The sequence below is a fragment of the Manacus candei genome, unplaced genomic scaffold, assembly GCF_025592945.1.
Source record: "Manacus candei isolate 608988 ecotype Guabito, Panama unplaced genomic scaffold, ASM2559294v1 h1tg000046l, whole genome shotgun sequence".
NCBI lineage: Eukaryota > Metazoa > Chordata > Aves > Passeriformes > Pipridae > Manacus > Manacus candei.
In genome coordinates this window covers 2,112,341-2,132,395 of record NW_026138094.1, presented here as the reverse complement: position 1 = coordinate 2,132,395, position 20,055 = coordinate 2,112,341, and the positions used below count along the sequence as shown (strand labels likewise).

At 40.8% G+C, this 20,055-nt stretch overlaps 1 protein-coding gene across 8 annotated transcripts in view; it reads right to left on the bottom strand.

The window, feature by feature from the left end:
• Positions 1-4,792: 4,792 nt before the first annotated feature.
• Positions 4,793-20,055, bottom strand: part of THSD4 (thrombospondin type 1 domain containing 4) — a 304,090-nt gene continuing 288,827 nt past the window's right edge. For all 8 annotated transcript variants that reach the window (XM_051796399.1, XM_051796397.1, XM_051796396.1 and 5 more), the window contains 4 exons: positions 16,059-16,232; positions 13,370-13,549; positions 11,664-11,808; positions 4,793-10,811 (listed from right to left, as the gene is read on the bottom strand). In XM_051796399.1, the coding sequence (XP_051652359.1) occupies positions 10,669-10,811; positions 11,664-11,808; positions 13,370-13,549; positions 16,059-16,232 (642 nt within the window). In that variant the 3' untranslated portion in view covers positions 4,793-10,668. The remainder of the gene's footprint in view (positions 10,812-11,663; positions 11,809-13,369; positions 13,550-16,058; positions 16,233-20,055) is intronic.

The following is a 20,055-nucleotide window of genomic DNA, read 5'->3' as shown; positions in this document are numbered from 1 at the left end:
GTAGGCTCCCAATTCTTCACATTTTTGAGTCAAAATAGATCCCAAAAGTCCAACTGGATACTCATGTGTTTATATGGCCGAGGGCACCACTTGACAATCTCTAGGATGAAATTAGGAAGTGGGACCACATTTTATCCTCCAGTCTTAGCCAAAATTCAGTGCTGAATAAGGTGGTTCAGTTACAAGCAAAAATAATTTTTCATACAGGTGTTGCCTAGTAATTAAGCTGGACTGGATTTACAAATTCTCATTTCCCATCATTCTGTGGCAGCCAGACAACGTTCATTCCTATTTGAAAGCCCATCCTGACCTAGGGAATTTATGACAGTCTTTTTGAGCAAGTCACATTCCAGCTACTTCTTCATTCTGCATCCATCACATACTCTCTAGGGCAATAGTAACCATTGCCAAGGAAAGTTAGCCCTTAACCATAAAAAACCAGGCAGCATCCTTTCCACAAAACAAATAAAAAAGCCAAGAGGTTTTTCAAGGCAGCAGGAAGTCTGGTTCAAAGAGAACATCCTAGTGTTGGAAATACAGTGTGTGTTGATGTTGCAAAAATCAATTAGCACATAGTAGGAGGAGCACATTAAACGCTTCTTGGAGAACAGTAACGTGCTGCTTCTTTTTTGTATCACCTGTTATTTTGTTTTAACTAAGTAGGCCTCCTGCCCTATTTGGAGTACCTTCTGCAGTCTCACACCACCTGACTGGGAATTAGAACCAGCAGCAGCAATTATGTCACAAACTGTAGGCAAAGAGCTGCAAGAGCAGTGGAGAAGTCTGGACCTTACAAAACTTTAAAGTTCTGGAGATACAATAAAGTGAGCAATCCTGAATTAAAAACAACAGAGGATACCTTAGAGCTGCCCCAAAGCAGTGCCTTCAGCTCCAGTAACATTTCCTTCCACTGGCATGTTTCTTCCTGTTTTGCTCTGAAGTCAGAAGCTCCCTTCCTTTCCTATGCAAAGCTGGAGAACAGCTAGTCATGTTCTAAGGGAGAGAAAACACAGTTTAGTGTATTTCCCAGGGCAACACACTTTTAATTCAGTTTTTATATTCTCTTGCAGGTAAAAATAGATCCATTCATATAATGGAAAAGTTATTTTTCCCAGAGATTGCCTGGTTTTGCAGTCTGGTGTAGCTCCCTTAGTTTCAGTGGAATTTTGTGGTTTACTCTCCAACCATCAGACTCTTGGTTCTGTTTTCCAGAGTAAGGAAAGACACTTTCCCAAAACTCAACAACACAGTTCCGAATTGGTTGTTTCTCCTTGGCAAATCTTATGCTTTCCTTCAGCCTCACACCACAGGGACAGGTGACAGCACAAAAGCCAGCTGGTGACTTGGACTGGGAAGCAGGGCCTGTCTGCACGTGTCACCATTGCCAGAGCCTGGGCAATACAGACAAGAGCTGCCACCTCCTCCTCACAACGGCTGGCTTTTGGTAACGCATCCTAATACCAAGCAAAACTAATTACCTGGTGCAGACAGTTCCCAATTCCAAAAGGATTTAACTTCCACTGGATTAATATAACACTGCTATCCACTGCCATTTCAGTCATCTGACTTAAGGTCTGGGAACTGGAACTATTGTAACTGGTAGTTATAATCCATCCACACAATTGCACAGGATCATTCACTAAGGACGTGTTTGGGTTTTTTTTTAAACATATATAGCAATAAAACCAAATTGGAACACTGGGAAAATATAACACTTACATTTATTGACCAAAAGAATTTGCAAAGCTACAGTTCCTTGACAGAATTTTCAGGTTGCAGCTTACCTGCCACAGTGGAGAAAGGTTGCCTATGTTGCAAACAGCAGTTTGTGCTGGGCTGGGCTGGGGGTGATTTCCTCAGTGGTAGCTAGGATGGGGATATGTTGTGCATGGATGACACAGGGATGTTTCCATCACTGCTGAGCAGTGCTTACACAGAGTCAAGGCCTTTTCTGCCCCTCACAGCACCCTCCAGTGAGGAGGTGGGGGGCACAAGAAACTGGGAGGGGACGCTGCTGGGTCACCCCTGGGGATGGCTGAACACCTGCCTGCCTTGCCTGTGGGAAGTGGTGAATGAATTCCTTGTTTTGCTTTACTTGCACACATGGATTTTGCTTGACTTATTAACCTGTCTTTACCTCAACCCATGGGTTTTCTCACTTTTACTCCTCTGACTCTCTCCCCCATCCCACTGGCAGGCTGTGAGTGGCTGGGCAGGGCTCAGTTTCCAGCCAGGGTTAAACCACAACACAGTTGGTCTGGCACAAACTGACTAATGGTTTTACAGTTGCTGGACACCAATTAAATCAAAAGCACTCAATGCAATTTTCTTCATCATTACTGATTCATTTGCACATGCATATGTCCAAATAATTCCAATTTCAGTACTGGTGCATTACATTCATTTCATATTATGTGCACTTTAAATATTTACTTTCCTATGCCTTCCTCAAAATTACACAATGAATAAATAGGAATGAAGAAGTTATTTTAATATTAGAGCAAATTTACTTTTGGTTCCTGATGTATCCTACTGGATTGTACCTCTTCTGAAAGCTGGAGTATTTCTTCTTCAAATATTCCCTTTTATTTCAATATATCCCAACCAAAAATGAGCAACAGAGAACAAACAAAATATGACCGCCCAGTGCAACAAAGGAAATTCAACAGAAATTATTTACAGTGCCTGCAGTGGTGCAGACATTTATATGCATTTATTTCATCTCCTCCACTCAGTAATTGCTTCACCTCTACACTAAACTCTCTGCTTTGGATCCCAAGATTGCAGTTAAAATCCTCTCAGGCATTTGAGCTGTGGAAGTCACATGGCTGAAGACAACACAACAACACAATGTTCAGTATCAACAGCCTTCATAGCTCAGAGAAAGAAACTATGGAGAACTTCCCTTCAGCTTTCTGAAGATCATCAAAAGCACCTCTTGGTGCACATTCTGCAGAGGAAGCCACTGACTGGAAGCACGGGTGACAATTCATCTCTACTCACTGCATATCTGTTTTAATTTACAGTTGTTCCATATCCTTAATTAAGTTTTTAGAAATCCATACGTACCTAAAATATACACAGATTTCTAGCAAAATAGATGAGTAATAATAATAAAGGTTGTAGTACAGCATTTCCCATCCTCTTTCATAAGTTACATATGGAAAAAACCCTGAGAGGAAAAGCTCTACTGAACAGTAATTTGATTTTGGTGAGAAATACTACCACCATCCCATCACTGCTAAGGAAAAAAAATCCTTTCTTATTAGAACCACTGGAGTTACATGACCCGCTTTTCTCACAACAGTTGAAATAGCATGAATGGTCTAAATACAACTTTACTTAGATCTTACTTTCCTTAGCACCACGACCCATGCTCTGCCCCAGCCCACCCACACTGTGCAGGGTGCAGGCAGGCCGGTCCCCTCAGCACCCGGGCCGGTCCCCTCATGCCTGGGCCAGGCCCCTCACGCCCAAGCTGGTCCCCTCACGCCCAGGCCGGTCCCCTCACGCCCAAGCCGGTCCCCTCACGCCCAAGCCGGTCCCCTCACGCCCTTGCCAGTCTCCTCACGCGCTGGCCAGTCCCCTCAGCACCCAGGCTGGTCCCCTCACACCCTGGCCAGTCCCCTCAGCACCCAGGCTGGTCCCCTCACACCCTAGCCAGTCCCCTCAGCACCCAGGTTGGTCCCCTCACACCCTAGCCAGTCCCCTCATGCCCAGGCTTGTCCCCTCATGCCCAAGCCGGTCCCCTCACGCCCAGGCTTGTCCCCTCATGCCCAAGCCGGTCCCCTCACGCCCAGGCTTGTCCCCTTACGCCTGGGCTGGTCCCCTTAGCAGCTGGACTGATCCCCTCACACCTTGGCCAGTCCCCTCACACCCTGGCCAGTCCCCTCACGCCCAGGCCGGTCCCCTCATGCCCTGGCTGGTCTCCTCAGCAGCTGGACTGATCCCCTCACACCTTGGCCAGTCCCCTCATGCCCGAGCTGGTCCCCTCAGCACCTGGATTGGTCTCCTCATGCCCTGGCCAGTCCCCTCAGGCCCAGGCCGGTCTCCCCTCAATGCCTGGTTTCCCTCACGCCCGGTGGGCAGGAAGGCGCCGCGCCTCAGGCAGTGCCTGTGCATAACCCCTCACAGTGCCCTGTCAGCGTGAATTGAGAACACCTGGAACTCCCGCTTCTGATGAACTGGGCAGAACTGCTCCCAACAGCAAAGATGGAGGGTCAGATAACATCAGGTCACCTCCAGAAAGGTTCTAGTGTGGGTTTTCTCCCTCAGGACTTCGAGGACTGGATGCGGTGCTTGATGCCGTGGTCTGGTTTTGGTCAAAGGTGGTGGTGTTTGGTCAAAGGTTGGACTTGATGATCTCAGAGGTCTTTTCAAACCTTAACAATTCTGTGCTTCTAGGACTTCACTTATTTACAGTGGAATTACAATGAAATCTGCAAAGAACTGTCTGTAGGGCTGCTCTGGTTGTGTCAGAGCAGAGAGGAACCGGTGTGACCCTTCATCAGCTCCAGCAGAAGATCCAGCTCAGACGGGCACATTCCTGCAACATCCAGGACATGGCTCTCACTTGTGCAATACTCACACATCTTGGGGCAGTCAGGGTGTTGCTGTCACTTCTCAAGGGCTCTCACACAGGTTATATTCTGCAACTTGGTTATATTGTGCCCACTCCTAAATTTGTGTAAGGATTTCCTCAGTGTTCTGTACCCTTGTCGATGCTCGCACTTAATTCCCGAGAAACTCCAGTACAGATCAACCAGATGAGAAATAAAACATGTCACATAAATTCATCTTGAGTTACTTTATTTTTCACAATAATAAAAAATAAATTAGTCATAAACAAAAATAGTTAACATTTTTTCATCAAAGAGAAAAAGTATACAATATGAAAAGGATACTGTACAGTTCTGGTTCAGGTACATTGCCACAGATACATATTCCTGAACGAGTCAGAAAGCAATTTGCCTATACTCTCCCCTTTAATTCACTCAAGGAACTGGCTAATCAGAAAGTTTAGAAAATTGTATTATGGATTTACAGTATGACATATATACAAAAAATATATATGTAATACCTGTGCTATAAAATTCCCTAAAAAGCTGGGTTAGTATAATGAAAAAGCTGGACAAAATTTGAATGGTATATGTAAATAAATACATATTAGGTCCCTTTTAATAAAAAAATCTGCCTATTCTAAATATTTGAAATATTTTGGCGCAGTGGCTTGTTCCATAGACACAGCTCAGAATTACATATTTCCCATAGACATCTTGTATTTACAAATAACAACAAAATAAGTTATAATAAAGTATATCCTTCTGCCCAAAATCAATTATGAGGGTCAAGTAGACAATTTTATACATATAAAAAAAAGTTAGGGTTTCTTTTGTCTCCCGTCCTTCCTGATCTTCTATGTAGATCCTGAGTGACTACTATGGGACTTCACAACTTGTATGTACCCAACCCCTGCCAAGGCCACTGGTCTCAAGAGACCCAAAGGGAGCATAGAAAAACAGGTCAGGGCAAGCAGCAATGACTGTTGCTGGAAGGTCAATGATTTATCACAATTAAGCTTCCCTCCTCTCCAGGGATGGTGGTAGTTATCTGTATCCCCTTATACTACTATATGGGGATATAGAAAATTGGGAGCTCTCATTCTTAAGAACTTCTGGCTGTTTAAAGATGAGAAGCAAAGAGCTGAGTTCAGGTCTGCTGTGAGTTCTCTTACATGGAATTTTCTCCCTTTCACCAGGTCTGAATTTTGCCCACGCTACTGAGATATTATAATGAACAGAAGTTTAATTTAAAATATATTGAAAATGCTTAGTGGATGATTTTTCATTTCTGGTGTGGAAATAATTATTTTACTCCATTTTCTAAGCAATGCCTAATTTATCTCCCCGAAACATTCTGTAAGTTTAGACATAAAGGAAGTTTACATTCATGTTCAAAATGTCATGTTTTGTGTTCGAATTACAGGTGTGCACATAAATTATCTGCCCAACACACAGAACAGCTCTGAAGAAGTCAAAACCACTAAGTCTAAGTCTCAAGAAGACCAAGTAAACACACAGCTTTTCCTTTGTGACGAGGATAATCCTTTTTTTTATGTGATAAATGTTACTTATGAGAATAAATGGCCACTATATACTTCAATAGCTGTGCAGTCACAGGTTCATTGCATGGGGCTTAATTCAGTATGTACTTTACTACTATGCATTAAAAACTAGCCATCGTGGATACACACAGACACAAAAATCCCTGGGCTGCCAGGAATATAGCTCTCTTAACAGCTGGGCTAATTTCTAACACTGATTCTTACAAACCACAAGGCCAGCTCAGGGCTTTCAGTAATTCTGGCAAAATTTAATATTGTAACCCAGAGGACAAAGGGATGAAAGTGAGATGAGGGGAAGAGGAGAAGAGTTGGGGGTCTGGGTGTAAAAGGGAGACAGGTCAGGATGAGAATGGGGAAAAGCAAAGCTCTTTAAAGTATATTTTACTACTTACAGTGGTATAGATTATAAAGAGAGAAAACAAAGTGTTTCCTTCAGGAAGACTTAACCTCTCCTATACCAGCCATAAGCTGTTTGAGCCCCTACCTTCTTCCTCTCTCAGTGGTGACTGGCACTCTCTAGGATTCAGACACAAGCAAAGGTCCTCGAAAAGCTGCTGCCCCTTGTGGTCTTCTGTTCAAGTAGTTTAATGTACTCCTTTGAGTCTGGGCTATAATGACATATATATATATATATATATATGACTGATATATAACTGCACCATATTGTCATAAAAACGGGATCTAACCAATAACATTAATGTTAAACACTGCTTAATTCATACAGAAAGCCCTCCTTTTGCTGAAATACTGGGGAAAAAAAAGGAAAAAGATTTTGAGTGTAATGAAAAAGAAGCCAGTTCCCTGTGCAGGGATGCTGAAGCAGCCCTGCATCCAGCCCATGGTCATACATTACAGCTGGACTTCAAGGCTGGCAGGCCTGCAGGATCCCCCATGTCTCCTGCACTGCACTTCCCAGCTCTTCACTGCCTCCCCACAAGCCCTTCCCTGATTCAGAGCCCTGGGGACTGAAGGTCAGAGTCATCAAAGCAAACACTAACTCTGTCTCATTGCTGGCCATTCCCACAGGAGCAACCCTCATGCTTCCACACCATCTTCTGGGAGAGGAGGGGAGAACTCCATGAATTCAGTGCTCTCAAACTTGGCATGTAACTGCAGTACACAAGGAATTCTACTTACATATGCTTGAAGGTGACATTGCACAGGAGCTGGCAAACCCTGATGGGCCCTGGATAACCTGACAAACAACTGCACCAGGAACCCTCAGTTCCAAAGGGAAAGTGCTTGGAGACACACAGCCTGCTCTGGATGGGGTGATTTTGGCCAGCTGCACATCTGTAAACCATGAAAGCTGTAAGCAGCTGGACTGCTTAGACTCTTTAAATAAGCCATCTAACTCACTCTGGTCTTCCTTCATTGTGTAAGGTGAAAAGCTTCAAGGCAAGGAAGCATATTTTTTTACACCATTCTGCAAGATTTTGACTGATGTTAAAATGTCAGAAAAAGAAACTGAAGCATTTAAAATCAGAAGTCTGCATTATTTCTTACTTCTATTGGGTTTATATCTGCTCTAAGTCTACTACATTCATTAAAGCCACCTTTGACTTAGAGCAAAAGTAAAATCAGGTCCTTCTGCAGGCATCACCCTAAGTGCCTAATGGCACTGCTCCATTAAAACAAACACTTGCTACAGGCACAATTCCAAAGTGTGCTTTGCAAGATGGTGGAATCTTAGCACAGCACTTACTCTGTGCAGACAATATTAGTACATCAAAGTGCTGATAAAAAGGGCTTATTAGTTCATTTTGCAGGAACAACTATTTTGATAATGCTGACACATGAGATGATAAATGATTAAGCTCAGCAGCATTCTGGCAGTTTTCTTACCATTAGATGTTTAATTAGGTGAAACGGTATTTTTTGTTGTATCTGATACATCTGAAAATTGTCTCTTTACTTAAAAAAAACAAAAAATGTACAATTTGTATAATCATAGCTCACTGCATTTAATTCACAAAGCCGTACATATTAGGTGTGTTACAGGGTTACACTGCTACCTGTAAGTATATATTCTTTGATATTTAGCTGCCAAGAACTCTGTTTACTTTAGTGGCAGCTTAACAGAGCCTACAAGATGATCATCTTTGTCAAATAACCTCATGGCCATATATTCCAGCACAAAATAACATATCTTATAAAATAGGATCTCATGTCTGTGTGCTGAGTCACACACAGCCAGAAGCATGTGTAAGATAATTTTCCATGGACTGACTGCAAACCTGATTAGCTCTCTGCATCTCCTCTGCCTTGGGGTTTTCAGGAAGCCTTTTTATGGAACAGGTATTTCCCTCAAGCTGACAGGATACACTTCCTTGGGACAAAAGAGATAACAACAAAAATTATACAATGTATGTCAAAATTTGCTGCAATGAGATACACAGATGAAAATCTGTATTTAGAAATACTGGATTCCAGAGTTGTTTACACTGCACTGTCTCCATAACATTCTTTGGTCGAGAATCTAAGGAATATAATATCATCACAAATCTATAAGTTATCTTCATGGATAAATCTTCATAATACAAGGGAACAGGACTGTAAAAGATTCGTGAACTCAGAAGTTTTCTAATTAGCATTTCTGTTTCTAACAATTTTATATAAATTATTTACAGTAAAAAAGCCTAAGCTAAGGTGTACAGAAACAGCCAAAGACATGATTGGTTTATAGTCACAAAGACTAACTTCGAATTCTAGGGGAAACACTTTTTCCTTTCATTTCCTTTAGCCAAACAGTGGTAGTTCATCATGTCTAAAATATATTTTTCACGAGTGACTGAATCCAAAAATTCAAAGGTTTGTCTCAACTCAAGGCAGCTTTTAGACTACAGGAATTCCACCTTCCTGTGGCTTCCAGCACAAACCCTGACGTGGCCAGTACCACACCCAGCAACCTTTGCCTCCCAGAGCTCCATTCCCTTTCCATGTCCTCTCCACCAAAGCAGTAAGAAGAAAAGAACACACAGTGAGGCTCAAACATGGTTCTGCATCAGGAGCAGGACACCTTAACCACTGTCATATCACATCTCTGGGAGTGACTGAACATGATTGTCACAGCTGTTTTTCAACTCAGACATCAGGCACCTTAGAAAGAGATGCATAGTTGAGCATCACTAATTTACAAAAAATATGCCGTAATAAACAGCTGAATAAGCAGTGGTGTTCATTTTTTTCCTTCAGCCTTATTTACACATCTGAAAGACCTCTCAAGCAAAGGCTAGAGAACATGCAGATAATGCAAAAACTGATCTGCCCTGCACAGCACACCCTACTTGCTTTTAGCAAGTCCCAAGGCTGAGTACAGCAATTGCAGAAATGAAAAATCACCACTTAAATTCAGCTCTTAGTCTGCAGCCATTCTTGAGTAACAGAAAAGGAGTGGTATAAATAGATCTGTGTGATGAAACATTAAGTGAAAAAAGGCAAATATGTTGTAACAACCGATCAAAACCTGAAGAATGTCACTAGCCAAGATCTCTTGACAGATACTCAGGTACTACACTCACACTGCTGCCTGACACCACGAGTAACACACGACTACAAAGCACTCAGACCTGCATCCTTTGGTGGTGGTTTCAGAAACTGGTGACACATCCAGACTAGGTCTGGACAAAGTACTTTGGTATGGTAGTTGTTAAGCAATAGTGCAGAGACAAAGGATCAGGCAAGATCCCAGTTCACTGAAATAACTGTCCTACAGGAGAGAGACCTCACCCAGGGAAACAATCACTTCTTACATCAGCAAAGGCTCTTCACCTCTCTGCTGAATGTGTCTCACTGACAGATGGAGCTGTTAAAGACTTGAAGGGCTAGACATTAGTGTCACTCTGGTAGGTAATTACTTTAAAATCCATACAAACTTATAAAAGTGTATCTTCAAGAGTTTATGAATTAAATATAAAGGCACTTTTTGGCAGTCAAGTGTGTATATATTTACTGCCTGAGGACAGGACATTAGTTAAAAGTACAACTGAGAGAGTTTAACAGTGACTCTAATTATGAATGGACTGAAGTAATTAAAAACATAATGTAGAGTGCTAAGAAACTGCTGACAAATGGGTCTTCAAGGGTCTGGTTCTTTGGGAAATAATTTTTCTCATGTGCATGTTTCATTGATTTAGTCATCTAATTTAAGGCAGTCCAAAATACCAAGTAAAAGTAAGCACTCAGAAAATAATGCAGCAGCTGCATCCACACTGGTCAACTATCTCCAGTAATTGCTGCAATTGATTCAGTTTTCATTCATTTCACAATATTAAGGCTGGTATGTTCCTTAAATAATTATCTGATGAGCAGGTGCAAATAACAGTATCATTAGCAACTAATGCTTGAAAAAGATCACGGTTTTACAACAAACAAAAGAGATAACTGCACAATAACTGAAAGGGTGTGAGATTTAACCATAGTCTGGATGCACTCAGCAATACAAACCCCCCCTCTCTAAGAAGCTAAGACTGCTGCAGTCAAAGCAGTAACACTGTTCAGGCTCCACGTGCAGCCCCCCACGGCTGCTCTGAGCAGAGGGTTTGTTATCTGCGGCCCAGGAACCCCGACTGTCTGTTGGCCACCCGGGTGCAGGATGCACAGCAGGCTGTCTTGTAGTAGGTGTAGACACAGAGCCTGGCCTGAACCACCACATTGCAGTTGTAGTATTTGTCTTTGCAGTTCTCATCTGCGGGGGAAAAAGGAGAGACAAGGAACTGAAGAAAGAAGTAACGGAGCAACAAATAAGCAATCTCCTTTCTTTTTACCACGTAAAATCCCTTGGATCTGTATTTAAACATTCGTTCTCGGGTCAAAATAAGCTACCTATGCAAATAAGTCAGATTATTCAAGATTTTATACATTATAATAGAAAAATAAATAAGCCATGGAAGAAATGTACCCATGCCCAGTTCCCCTGGTTTTTTTATGTAGTTATCTTAAAGTACGTTGAATAATTCTCAAGTGAAACTTGTTGTAGAACATTAAAACTGTTTCTAAATTATGTATCTTCCTTTCCTTTGCCATTCTCATTGCTATTAAAATCAAATCTGTAGGAGCTGAATGACTAATTCCAAAACCAAATTGTCTGTATGTGTATATTCAATATATATATATAAAAGAAAACTGCTTAATTGCACTTAATGCCTTAGTTTAATGTTGTTGGTTCTTATAGAACTTGTTACCAAATACATATCATACATGATCCTCTTTTTGTTTTAAAGACTCTGCCAAGAGAAACCTTGGAGAATGCAAGGAGACAGCAGAAAAACACCCTGTATGTAGCATTTTCACAGAAGCAGATCTCTCACATTCTCAGCAACTTCAAAAGTAAGCCAGTTTCTTACACATTACTAGGAAAACATTTTAAATCAGAAATGAAAACCTCCTTTTACAGCACAGAAAAGAGCTGTATTTTGTGTAAAAATAAAACTCTGTACTCAATAAAGAAAACGCACTGTTAAAACCTCTTCAAGACTACTAAATATTTTCTCCACTAGGTGGAGATCCATAGTCAAAGCAGAAGCTGCCTCTTCCTTACCTATTTCAGGGACACAATCCTGTGTGTTGCAGGGTTCCTTCTCTTCGGGTTTCAGCTGGGGGTCACACTGGGAACTGGCTGCCATGTCATCTGACAGACACCGCACCTCCCGCACCCGAAATCCTCCCTCGCAGGATTTGGAGCACTGAAACAATTAAGCTGAAGTTCATGAAGACAATATGAGATGTGTAAACACAGAAAGAAAAGAAAAGGGAACTTTGAAGCCAGACCCAGGCATCACTGGAGCTTTTTATCAACTTCACCACTCCAGTTTTTTATTTTCTATCTATGAAGCCCATAATACACAGGTGCAATTTTGGTAAAGACTCCAAAACGGTTTTGAACACAGGAGGAACAACTGGACAAGTAAACGTGGTGACACTGCAACTGACAGCAAGCCAGGATAGTTCCCTTTCTGAATTTATTAGTTAGCTTCTTGCTTCTTTAATTAGCCTTCTCCTTCTCTGCTTATTTATACATATCTCCCAAATCTACTTTTTCCACATTTCCTACTTTAAGAACTCCCTGCACTGAACTTTACTACTTGACTGCACTGCCCTCCACTGCCCTTTTGCCATTTAATAATACTCAAGCAGGAATAATTTTAATTGCCTTTTTTTCTGGCACTCAAGTATTTTTCACCTCCTGCAACACAATTTTACTAAGCATTATAGGTTTCTTTGAAGGAGCACAGAAATACTTTCTTTTGATGTCCGAAGTCTGTTATGAAGCCAGAGATTTTTGTACTTGCTTGCCATGGTATTTTTAAAGCCAATTATTACACATTTCTGCCCATACTGAAGCAAATTCCCTGTTGACCTCAAGAATTTCGCCTGAGTGAGGTCTTTGAGATTTGGTTCACTGTCCAGTTTGACCTAATGCTCACAAACTTAATTACATCTGGGTAATTTATAATGATTAAAACCTTAACAGCCCTGAACTAGTAAGAATGTCTTCTTTCTGACTTTTTTGGCATAATTATTTCTTTTCCTAATGCTGCAGAAACAACTTATCATGATCATAAAATCAGACACTGTAACAAACTGACCAAAGTATTCTCAGTATTATATTCTTAGACTGCTCTTTCATCTTTAATACCACCTTTCAAAAGGGCAGCTCTGGGGCACTAATAGAACACCTTTTTTTCCAGCATTACTCTTGTTACATGCCCATATAGAATACTGTAATTATTCCACAGGCAGCAATAAGAGCTTTAGTTCAGGTTTGTAGAGATCTTAAGCACTTAAAGTGGAACCAAGACACTCAACAGACTGCACACAAACCCAGCCATTTGATCCCCCTGACTGAGAGGCCGTGCCATTTATTTTAGGTCATACAAAAGGTCTGAAGAGATGAACCTGACAGTTCCCAAACCTAGAACAGGGGCTTTGGGTCAGCTCTTCTGCTCCCAGCTAACCCCTAATCCTTTCTCTTCAGGTCCAACAGTAAGAAATGCCACATATTCTGTTGATAACTGTAACAATATAGAATAGAATCACAGAACAGTTTGAGCTTTGAAGGCCACCTAATCCAGTCCCCCTGCAGTGAGCAGGGACACCTTCAACCAGAACAGCTTGCTCAGAAAGAGAACTGAAACACAAAGTGATTTTATAAGACCTGTAATGTGAATGGTGCTCTCTTTCAATATGAATGGAAAAAGCTGTATCAAACAAAATAAGAGACAGAGGAAAGCATGAGAGACTTACTGTGCTCCATTCTGTATGAAACCACTTCGATCCACATGGTTTGAGGTAGCAGGATTGCTGGATGGGAGGTTTTTCCAAATATGAACATTCATAGGGGTCCAAAACATCAAAATTACCTTCAGTTTTCCTAACACAAATGACTTCTCTCTGTTGAGTTCCACTGCCACATTCAGAAGAGCACTGTAACAGAAAACAAAAAACAAGGGGGGGAATTTGTTATTCTACTTATGTCCTTCAGCTTGCTTACAAACTAACATGTTTGTTCCTGAAATAAAATAGCACACACCCTTGCACACATGTACACCTGCATTTTAAGTTAATATTCAAATAGAAAGATCTGGGCACCTATCTAGACACTAACATCCAAAATCCATTTCCTCACTTTCATATGTTTTTTTCTCAGAAAAAATGAGTTTAACTATATCTTTCCTTCCATCACTGGTACATGACTTGAAGAGAAAGGAAAAGGGCAAAGTATTCCTTAAGATCCTGCAGTAAGATTTTTCTCTCCCAGAATCAGAATAGCAGCCTGGATAAACCTTGGGTTACTATTATTATTTGTATGCAGTACTAACAAAGCAGCCACTGGTCCCAGCTAAGTACCAGTACAAGAAAAAGCTGAAGGATATAGTAATGATTTAATCCATCAAGTGACTACTGACTGTGTCAGGTATTACATATTTAATTTAATTTTTTTTTTTCATTTTAAATCTTAAAAATGGCTATAGAAATTAAAAAGATACTTCTGTGAATTTTTATTCCATGTGGTACCACAGACTCAAAACATATTTCTAATTGTTTTAATGAATAAGGACTCTAAGTATATTTTTGGAGAAATGTGAAAGTGTCGTTTCACCTGTAGCTACAGAAAAGAAACTGGTATTTATTTTTCTAATCAAAAGAGAAGCATAACTCACTTTCTCCATAAACTGCTTCTTGCTGAAGCAGGATTGTATGTACTGCACTGAACTTTTGAGGGTTATAAGGTTAGAGCACAGTTTTGGAGCTTTACAAAGCTCCACATTCTGTGTTGTTCTTAGAAAGTGCCTTGATCTGCCAGGGTGTTATTTTCATGTTTGCAAGTATCTGTGTGATGTAGTGTTGGTTCCAGTTCTGAAAAGCAAATTTGACTCACTTGGATTCTTACTGTCCATTTAAAGGTTAGGTACACACACAGTACTGTTCCTGGCACTTGTAAAAAGGCTTTTAGAAGATGATTCCAGTAACATACAGGTTTCTGTGTTGCATAAAGGATTATGATTTTCAGAAGGCTTTTTCTAGCCTAAACCAACCATATGTTACCAGCAGTGGGGATTTTATTTATATTTTGGGTAGAATTTACAATCCCTTTACCAGATTCCCACAAAAACCTTGAGCTGAACAAAGAACCTTAAGATAAATGCACCCAAATAAATCCAGAAGTACAGTAACTGCACTTTGTTTAACACCAAACATCTCTGTTGCTGCTCCATTTAGTGGTTCCTCCAGAAGACAGGCTGTGAACATCCAGCCTGAACTTCCAGTGCTCCCTCCTGCTCTGCTCTGCTGACTCTCTCTCTTCATTTGGGTATTTAGAAGCCAGGATTTGATGCTGGCAGACATTGCTTTCAGATGGCACACAGCACACAGCAAAGACTGTACCTTTGGTGTGCACCGAACAATTCAATCTCATGCAAAGAAAGAAGGTGAATCAGCCTAAAAGACCAGGGAAGTTTGGATGCCTTTACTGAACACCTCTCCTGGGGCAGCAAAAGTGGATCCAGAGCTCCCATTCAATCTGCTGGAGAGGTCTAAGTGACAAGCCTTGATTTCATCTGCCATTAGAACTGCAGATAAGTATTTTTGAAATGTGAATTTGTTATTGTCATACAATAAAAACAATTATCACTTAGAAGCATTAGCACAGCAGTAGCCCTGCAATCTCCACCTCAGCTGTACCAGTTTAATTTCCAGCTCCTTCTCAGCTGGAAGGGTTTCAGAATCTGCAGGGCAGTGAGTTACCAGCCCAGCTCCAGCCAGGGCTGGCACCAACACTCTCAAAAGCTCTCCAGGTTGTGCCAGAGCCCTCAGCAAGGGACAGAAATGCCTGGGCACAAAGTGACAGCTCCTGAAGGGCTACTGAGATGAGGACAACGGGAAGAATTTACCCTGAGGAAAGAGCATCAGGATACAGGCCACTAACCAAGTTTGGTTCTTTTGCTTGTCCTAACAGAGTACTGAAGATAACTTTTGGGGTTAACCATTAGTTTTTGTCTTATTTACTTGGAAATCCCATATACATATATATATATATATGTATATATCTCCCTGCATGCATGCATGATCACAAAGGCTTTACTTTAAAAGATGCAAATCTGTTGCTTTAGTGTTCACCTGAATATGCTAAGCAGCATTCTGTTATCTTCCATTTTATAAATACATTGGGTCAGGAGATGAAAAATAAAAAAAAAAAAGTACAGAGAAGAAAAGAACAAAATCTTATTTTCATCAAAATAAAAAAAAAACACAACAGCAGGTGCTGAAAATTACTGAACATCAACTGAGCAAAATACAGGAAAAAATACCCAAATATTCCACAGAGATGCAGAAATACCTTATGGCACACACCTTTATTGCACAAAAATACGAGTTTTAAATTAAAATACCAGCAGAAAACCAGTAGGTATGTCAGATACAGCATTTGGCTCACCTGTGTCCAGCCCCCAGCAAACCACTCCACTTTACCAGCACAGGGTCCGTTATTACAGGGGGTCGTTTCCGAGGGTCTGTTGTTGCCACAGCCCTCCAGAGGCAAACTGCTGACGTGGTTGGTCATGCAGAGCACGGAGCGGGTGCGGATCCCGGCCCCGCACTCTGCCGAGCACTGCGGGCAAACGGAAAGTAGTTTAGGCAAAGTCACTTCTTTTTACTTGTCATTCAGCTGTAGGAAATCGTCTCACAGTTTCACACTTTCGAAAGCACAAGCAGTACCTGTCTTTACAGTCAAAAATGAAAGGATTAGTTAAGAAAGACATCTCTTTCTTAAGGCTTTTCAGACAGCAGTCCTATTTCAGCCTTTGATTTGTTCTCTGAGTTTCTCCTCTGACCACTTCAAGCTGTCAGCCAGGTGGATCTCACACTGCTTGAAAGGGCAAGGAAGACTCTGAGGGCTGTGGCACTGGGAGTAAAATGACTGTGCAGCACATCCTGGATGTTCCACAAGTTGACAAAATATGACAGCACAATTGAGTAGAAAAATATAAATTTTTTTGACAGGTGGTTTCAAAAGATTGAGGTAAATCAACAGCAATTAACTGTTAACTACCAGTAGTTTTTGTCTAACCTGTTTCAATTGTAAATTGTTAATTAGTCTTAAAAGAGGTAGCCATAGAATTTTAGGTACATTCAATATTGCTTTTTAATGCTATGACTTTCCAGTAACTAACATTTACCATTCTCAAAGTTCCACTGCTAAATTCTGAAAGCACTTACTAAATAGTGATATGCAGAGTCTTATGTCACATATTCAGAGACTGTATGCATGTCATCCATAAATCATACAGGATAAATTCCATTTTTGCCCTTAGAGTTTGCTCTTTTATCTACTGCAGCAGGAAATCTCTGATATTCCACTGTTCTAGGCAGCATCAAACGACTGACATTTAAAAACCAGAAATATGCCAAGGAAGTAAGAAATTCCTGTGTTAGACTGTTCTTTTGTTGCTTAATTCTTTCTTACTCTTCCCTTTCGTGGCTGGACCATTAATATAAAGAAAAACCTATGTGCAGCTCACTGAAAGATATGTATATAATGGAATTTAAACACAGCAGTTATATCACACATGTAAAGAAAACCACGAGTAAATATGCAATCTATAGGAGAAAAGGATGCATTTGATTGCTATTTCAGATTTTATGTTTAACATACCATGAAATTAGGAGAAACTGTGTTTTTCTTCCACAATGAACACCACATTCCTTGTGGATGAACATAACTCTGCACTGGAGCACTTTTTAAACTTTATTAAATAAGAATGATTCAAAAAGCTGGTAATCAGACACAGAGTTGACCACAGCTTGATTTGGCTGCCACTGGTAATAGTGTCAGGGTTCACTGCCAGGAGTTCAACTACAGGACAGCAGATGCCATGCCAGCACCACTGTTAACAACAAGGGGAACAGATACAGTCACTCAGCTTCTCAAGAGGGACCAGTGACTGAAAATACAATTGGCTGTAAACTGCTCTTTACTCACTGAGCAACACCTGTAACCTGTGTGAAACATCTAGTCATGTTACATTTATTTCACAGACACAGAATAGAAAAATGTTTTTCCTATCAGCAAGTTGATTCCTTTCACAAGATGTTCAAACAGGATAGCAAAGCTTTACTGAAATGGAATGCCTACAAAACTAACAAGTGATACAACTCTGTAAAGCAAATTTTTTAACAAACAGAAGTACACTTTCGGAAAAACTAGAAATTCAGGTTTCTTTCTCCATCTGCAAGATCAAGTAATTAAACTTTGCCTAAATGATGCCTATAAGTAACATAATGAACCTTTTTTATTGGTGATTCTGTGAAAATAGTCCACTTTCACCCAGATATGTAAAACAGACCTACCTCCTCAGCAAACCAGATTTCATGGCTAAGGAGGCCTTTTCAAAGTAAAGTGGCAAAATCTTGAAAACACAAGAGTGATGTAAATGTGCCAGTAGTTGCCACTTTCCTGTTTATATAAACTGAGACTACACTACACCCATGGCAAACAGCCCTCTCTCAGGTAATGTGGCCTTGCTGAGCCCCCCTCGATGGCCACCACTCAGACCACTGTGCAGAAACACATCTTGTGGCTGCTCACCTTTCATCCTTGGCAAGTATATTCAATCACATTAAGCACAGCACTTTTCTTATTTCTAACTAATTTTCATTTGACAACATAATTTGCTTTTCTGCTTTGCAAACCAGAGCTGGGAACAAGTTTAGCCTATACAGTCATCCAGAAAACCTCCACAGTCTTACCTTTTAAGTGATTATGTAGGAACTAGGCTTGCATATCAAATAACAAAGGAAATACCAAATGGGAAGGTATAGGGCTGTCCTACCCTCTGCTGCAATATTTTACTACAGATTAACTGCCCTCCAAGAATTTACAAAGCAAACTTCAACCTGAGTGTTTCATGTTATGTATTTGTTTTTTCATGTTTTTTTTTCTTCTTTTCAGTAAAAATCTTCTATGTGAAAGCCATGGATTTCCAAAGTGCAAGGCAGGGAGTAGGGAGAGTTTGGATAATGAATCCTCCCCTTTGGTTTTCACAACTGACACACCCACTACTTTCAATTTGGTGCCATTGATTTGTTGCATTAATACATAGCAACTGCCATAACCTAACATTGTGAAACATGAGGAACTTTCACAAGCTGCAACTTTATTCTGGTCCTATTATTAAAGATATTTTGTTTCACAGTCTTGTTTTAATTGGCACAAATTCCTCAGAAACCTCTGTCTGTGTTTTAAGGAGTCTGCCATTTTTCCTCTTCCTGAGGTCCTTCCCTCCTGAGTTCAATTTCAGAAGCTTTCCATACCCATTAAAAACTAAAAATAAAACCCCCTCATTCAGGGCTCTGATAGTTGTCAGAAAACAACTGAACAGCAGTCCAGGAAAATAAGGCTAGTTCCTGCAAACTTGGAAAACTGCAAGTGGAAGCCTGGATTTTTGTCCGAGCTACAAGACATGGGTATAGCAAAAAAATCCTCTTAAACAGTGCCAGTTGCCCATCATCAACGTGCCAGCCCCACTCATTACCCTCAAATGGGGCAACAGACCACAGGAGAGTGGCAGCAGGAATTCTCCTGGACCTCCAGAGCCCTTTCACTCAGGTCTCAGTATCACTGCTGGCATTAATTAAATTTTTAAATAACAACCAATTGAGTTTGAGTAAAACATTCCCATTTGTGTAGGATTTCTATGTACCACACTTTAACCTTCACCATCTTAATTATTTCCCACAAAGCAGTAAAGATTTTTATCAGTCATCCTCCTGATGTTACACTGCTGCAAAAAACAAAAATGAAGATCTACATTTCCAATACATTTATGAAACTCCTTAGCATTATTTGACCTACTCTGAGAAAACACATTTCAGAAGGGATTTTGGACAGATTATGTAACCTTTGTTTTCCCAATAATTAACTCAGACTTGTGTTTCAGAAGCTCACTTCTGGCCACAGTTCCAAGACTGGGGCAGATTTTCAAAGGATGTAAAACCACTGAGAGCTGCCTTGATTTCTTAAAAAAACGAAAAAGAAAGGGGTGTGTTGTAGCAAGAAATATCCTCATGTATTGCCAGAGCATTTTCTGATAGCGAGATTTGAACTGTTCCCCTTCAGAGTGCATCTATGCACACAGTAGGTGCTGGATCGGTCTCACACTTCCATGGCAGCCTTCCAAGGGAACAAACATTCTGAAATACAGCCTTAGTCTTTCAGCTGGATCATGATTGCTTTTACATACACAGTAACTTTCTTTATATGCAGTAGGTTACACTGTTGGTACTCACACAATACTGATGCTCTCAGGAGTAGTTAACGTGAGGGAACAGAACAGACTTCCTCACTACTCTGGCTCATTTAATAAATATTATTTGCCTTGAGAGCTGTAAGGACTTCTCAGGGCTTGAATGCACCAGAGCAGCCTCTCCTGGGG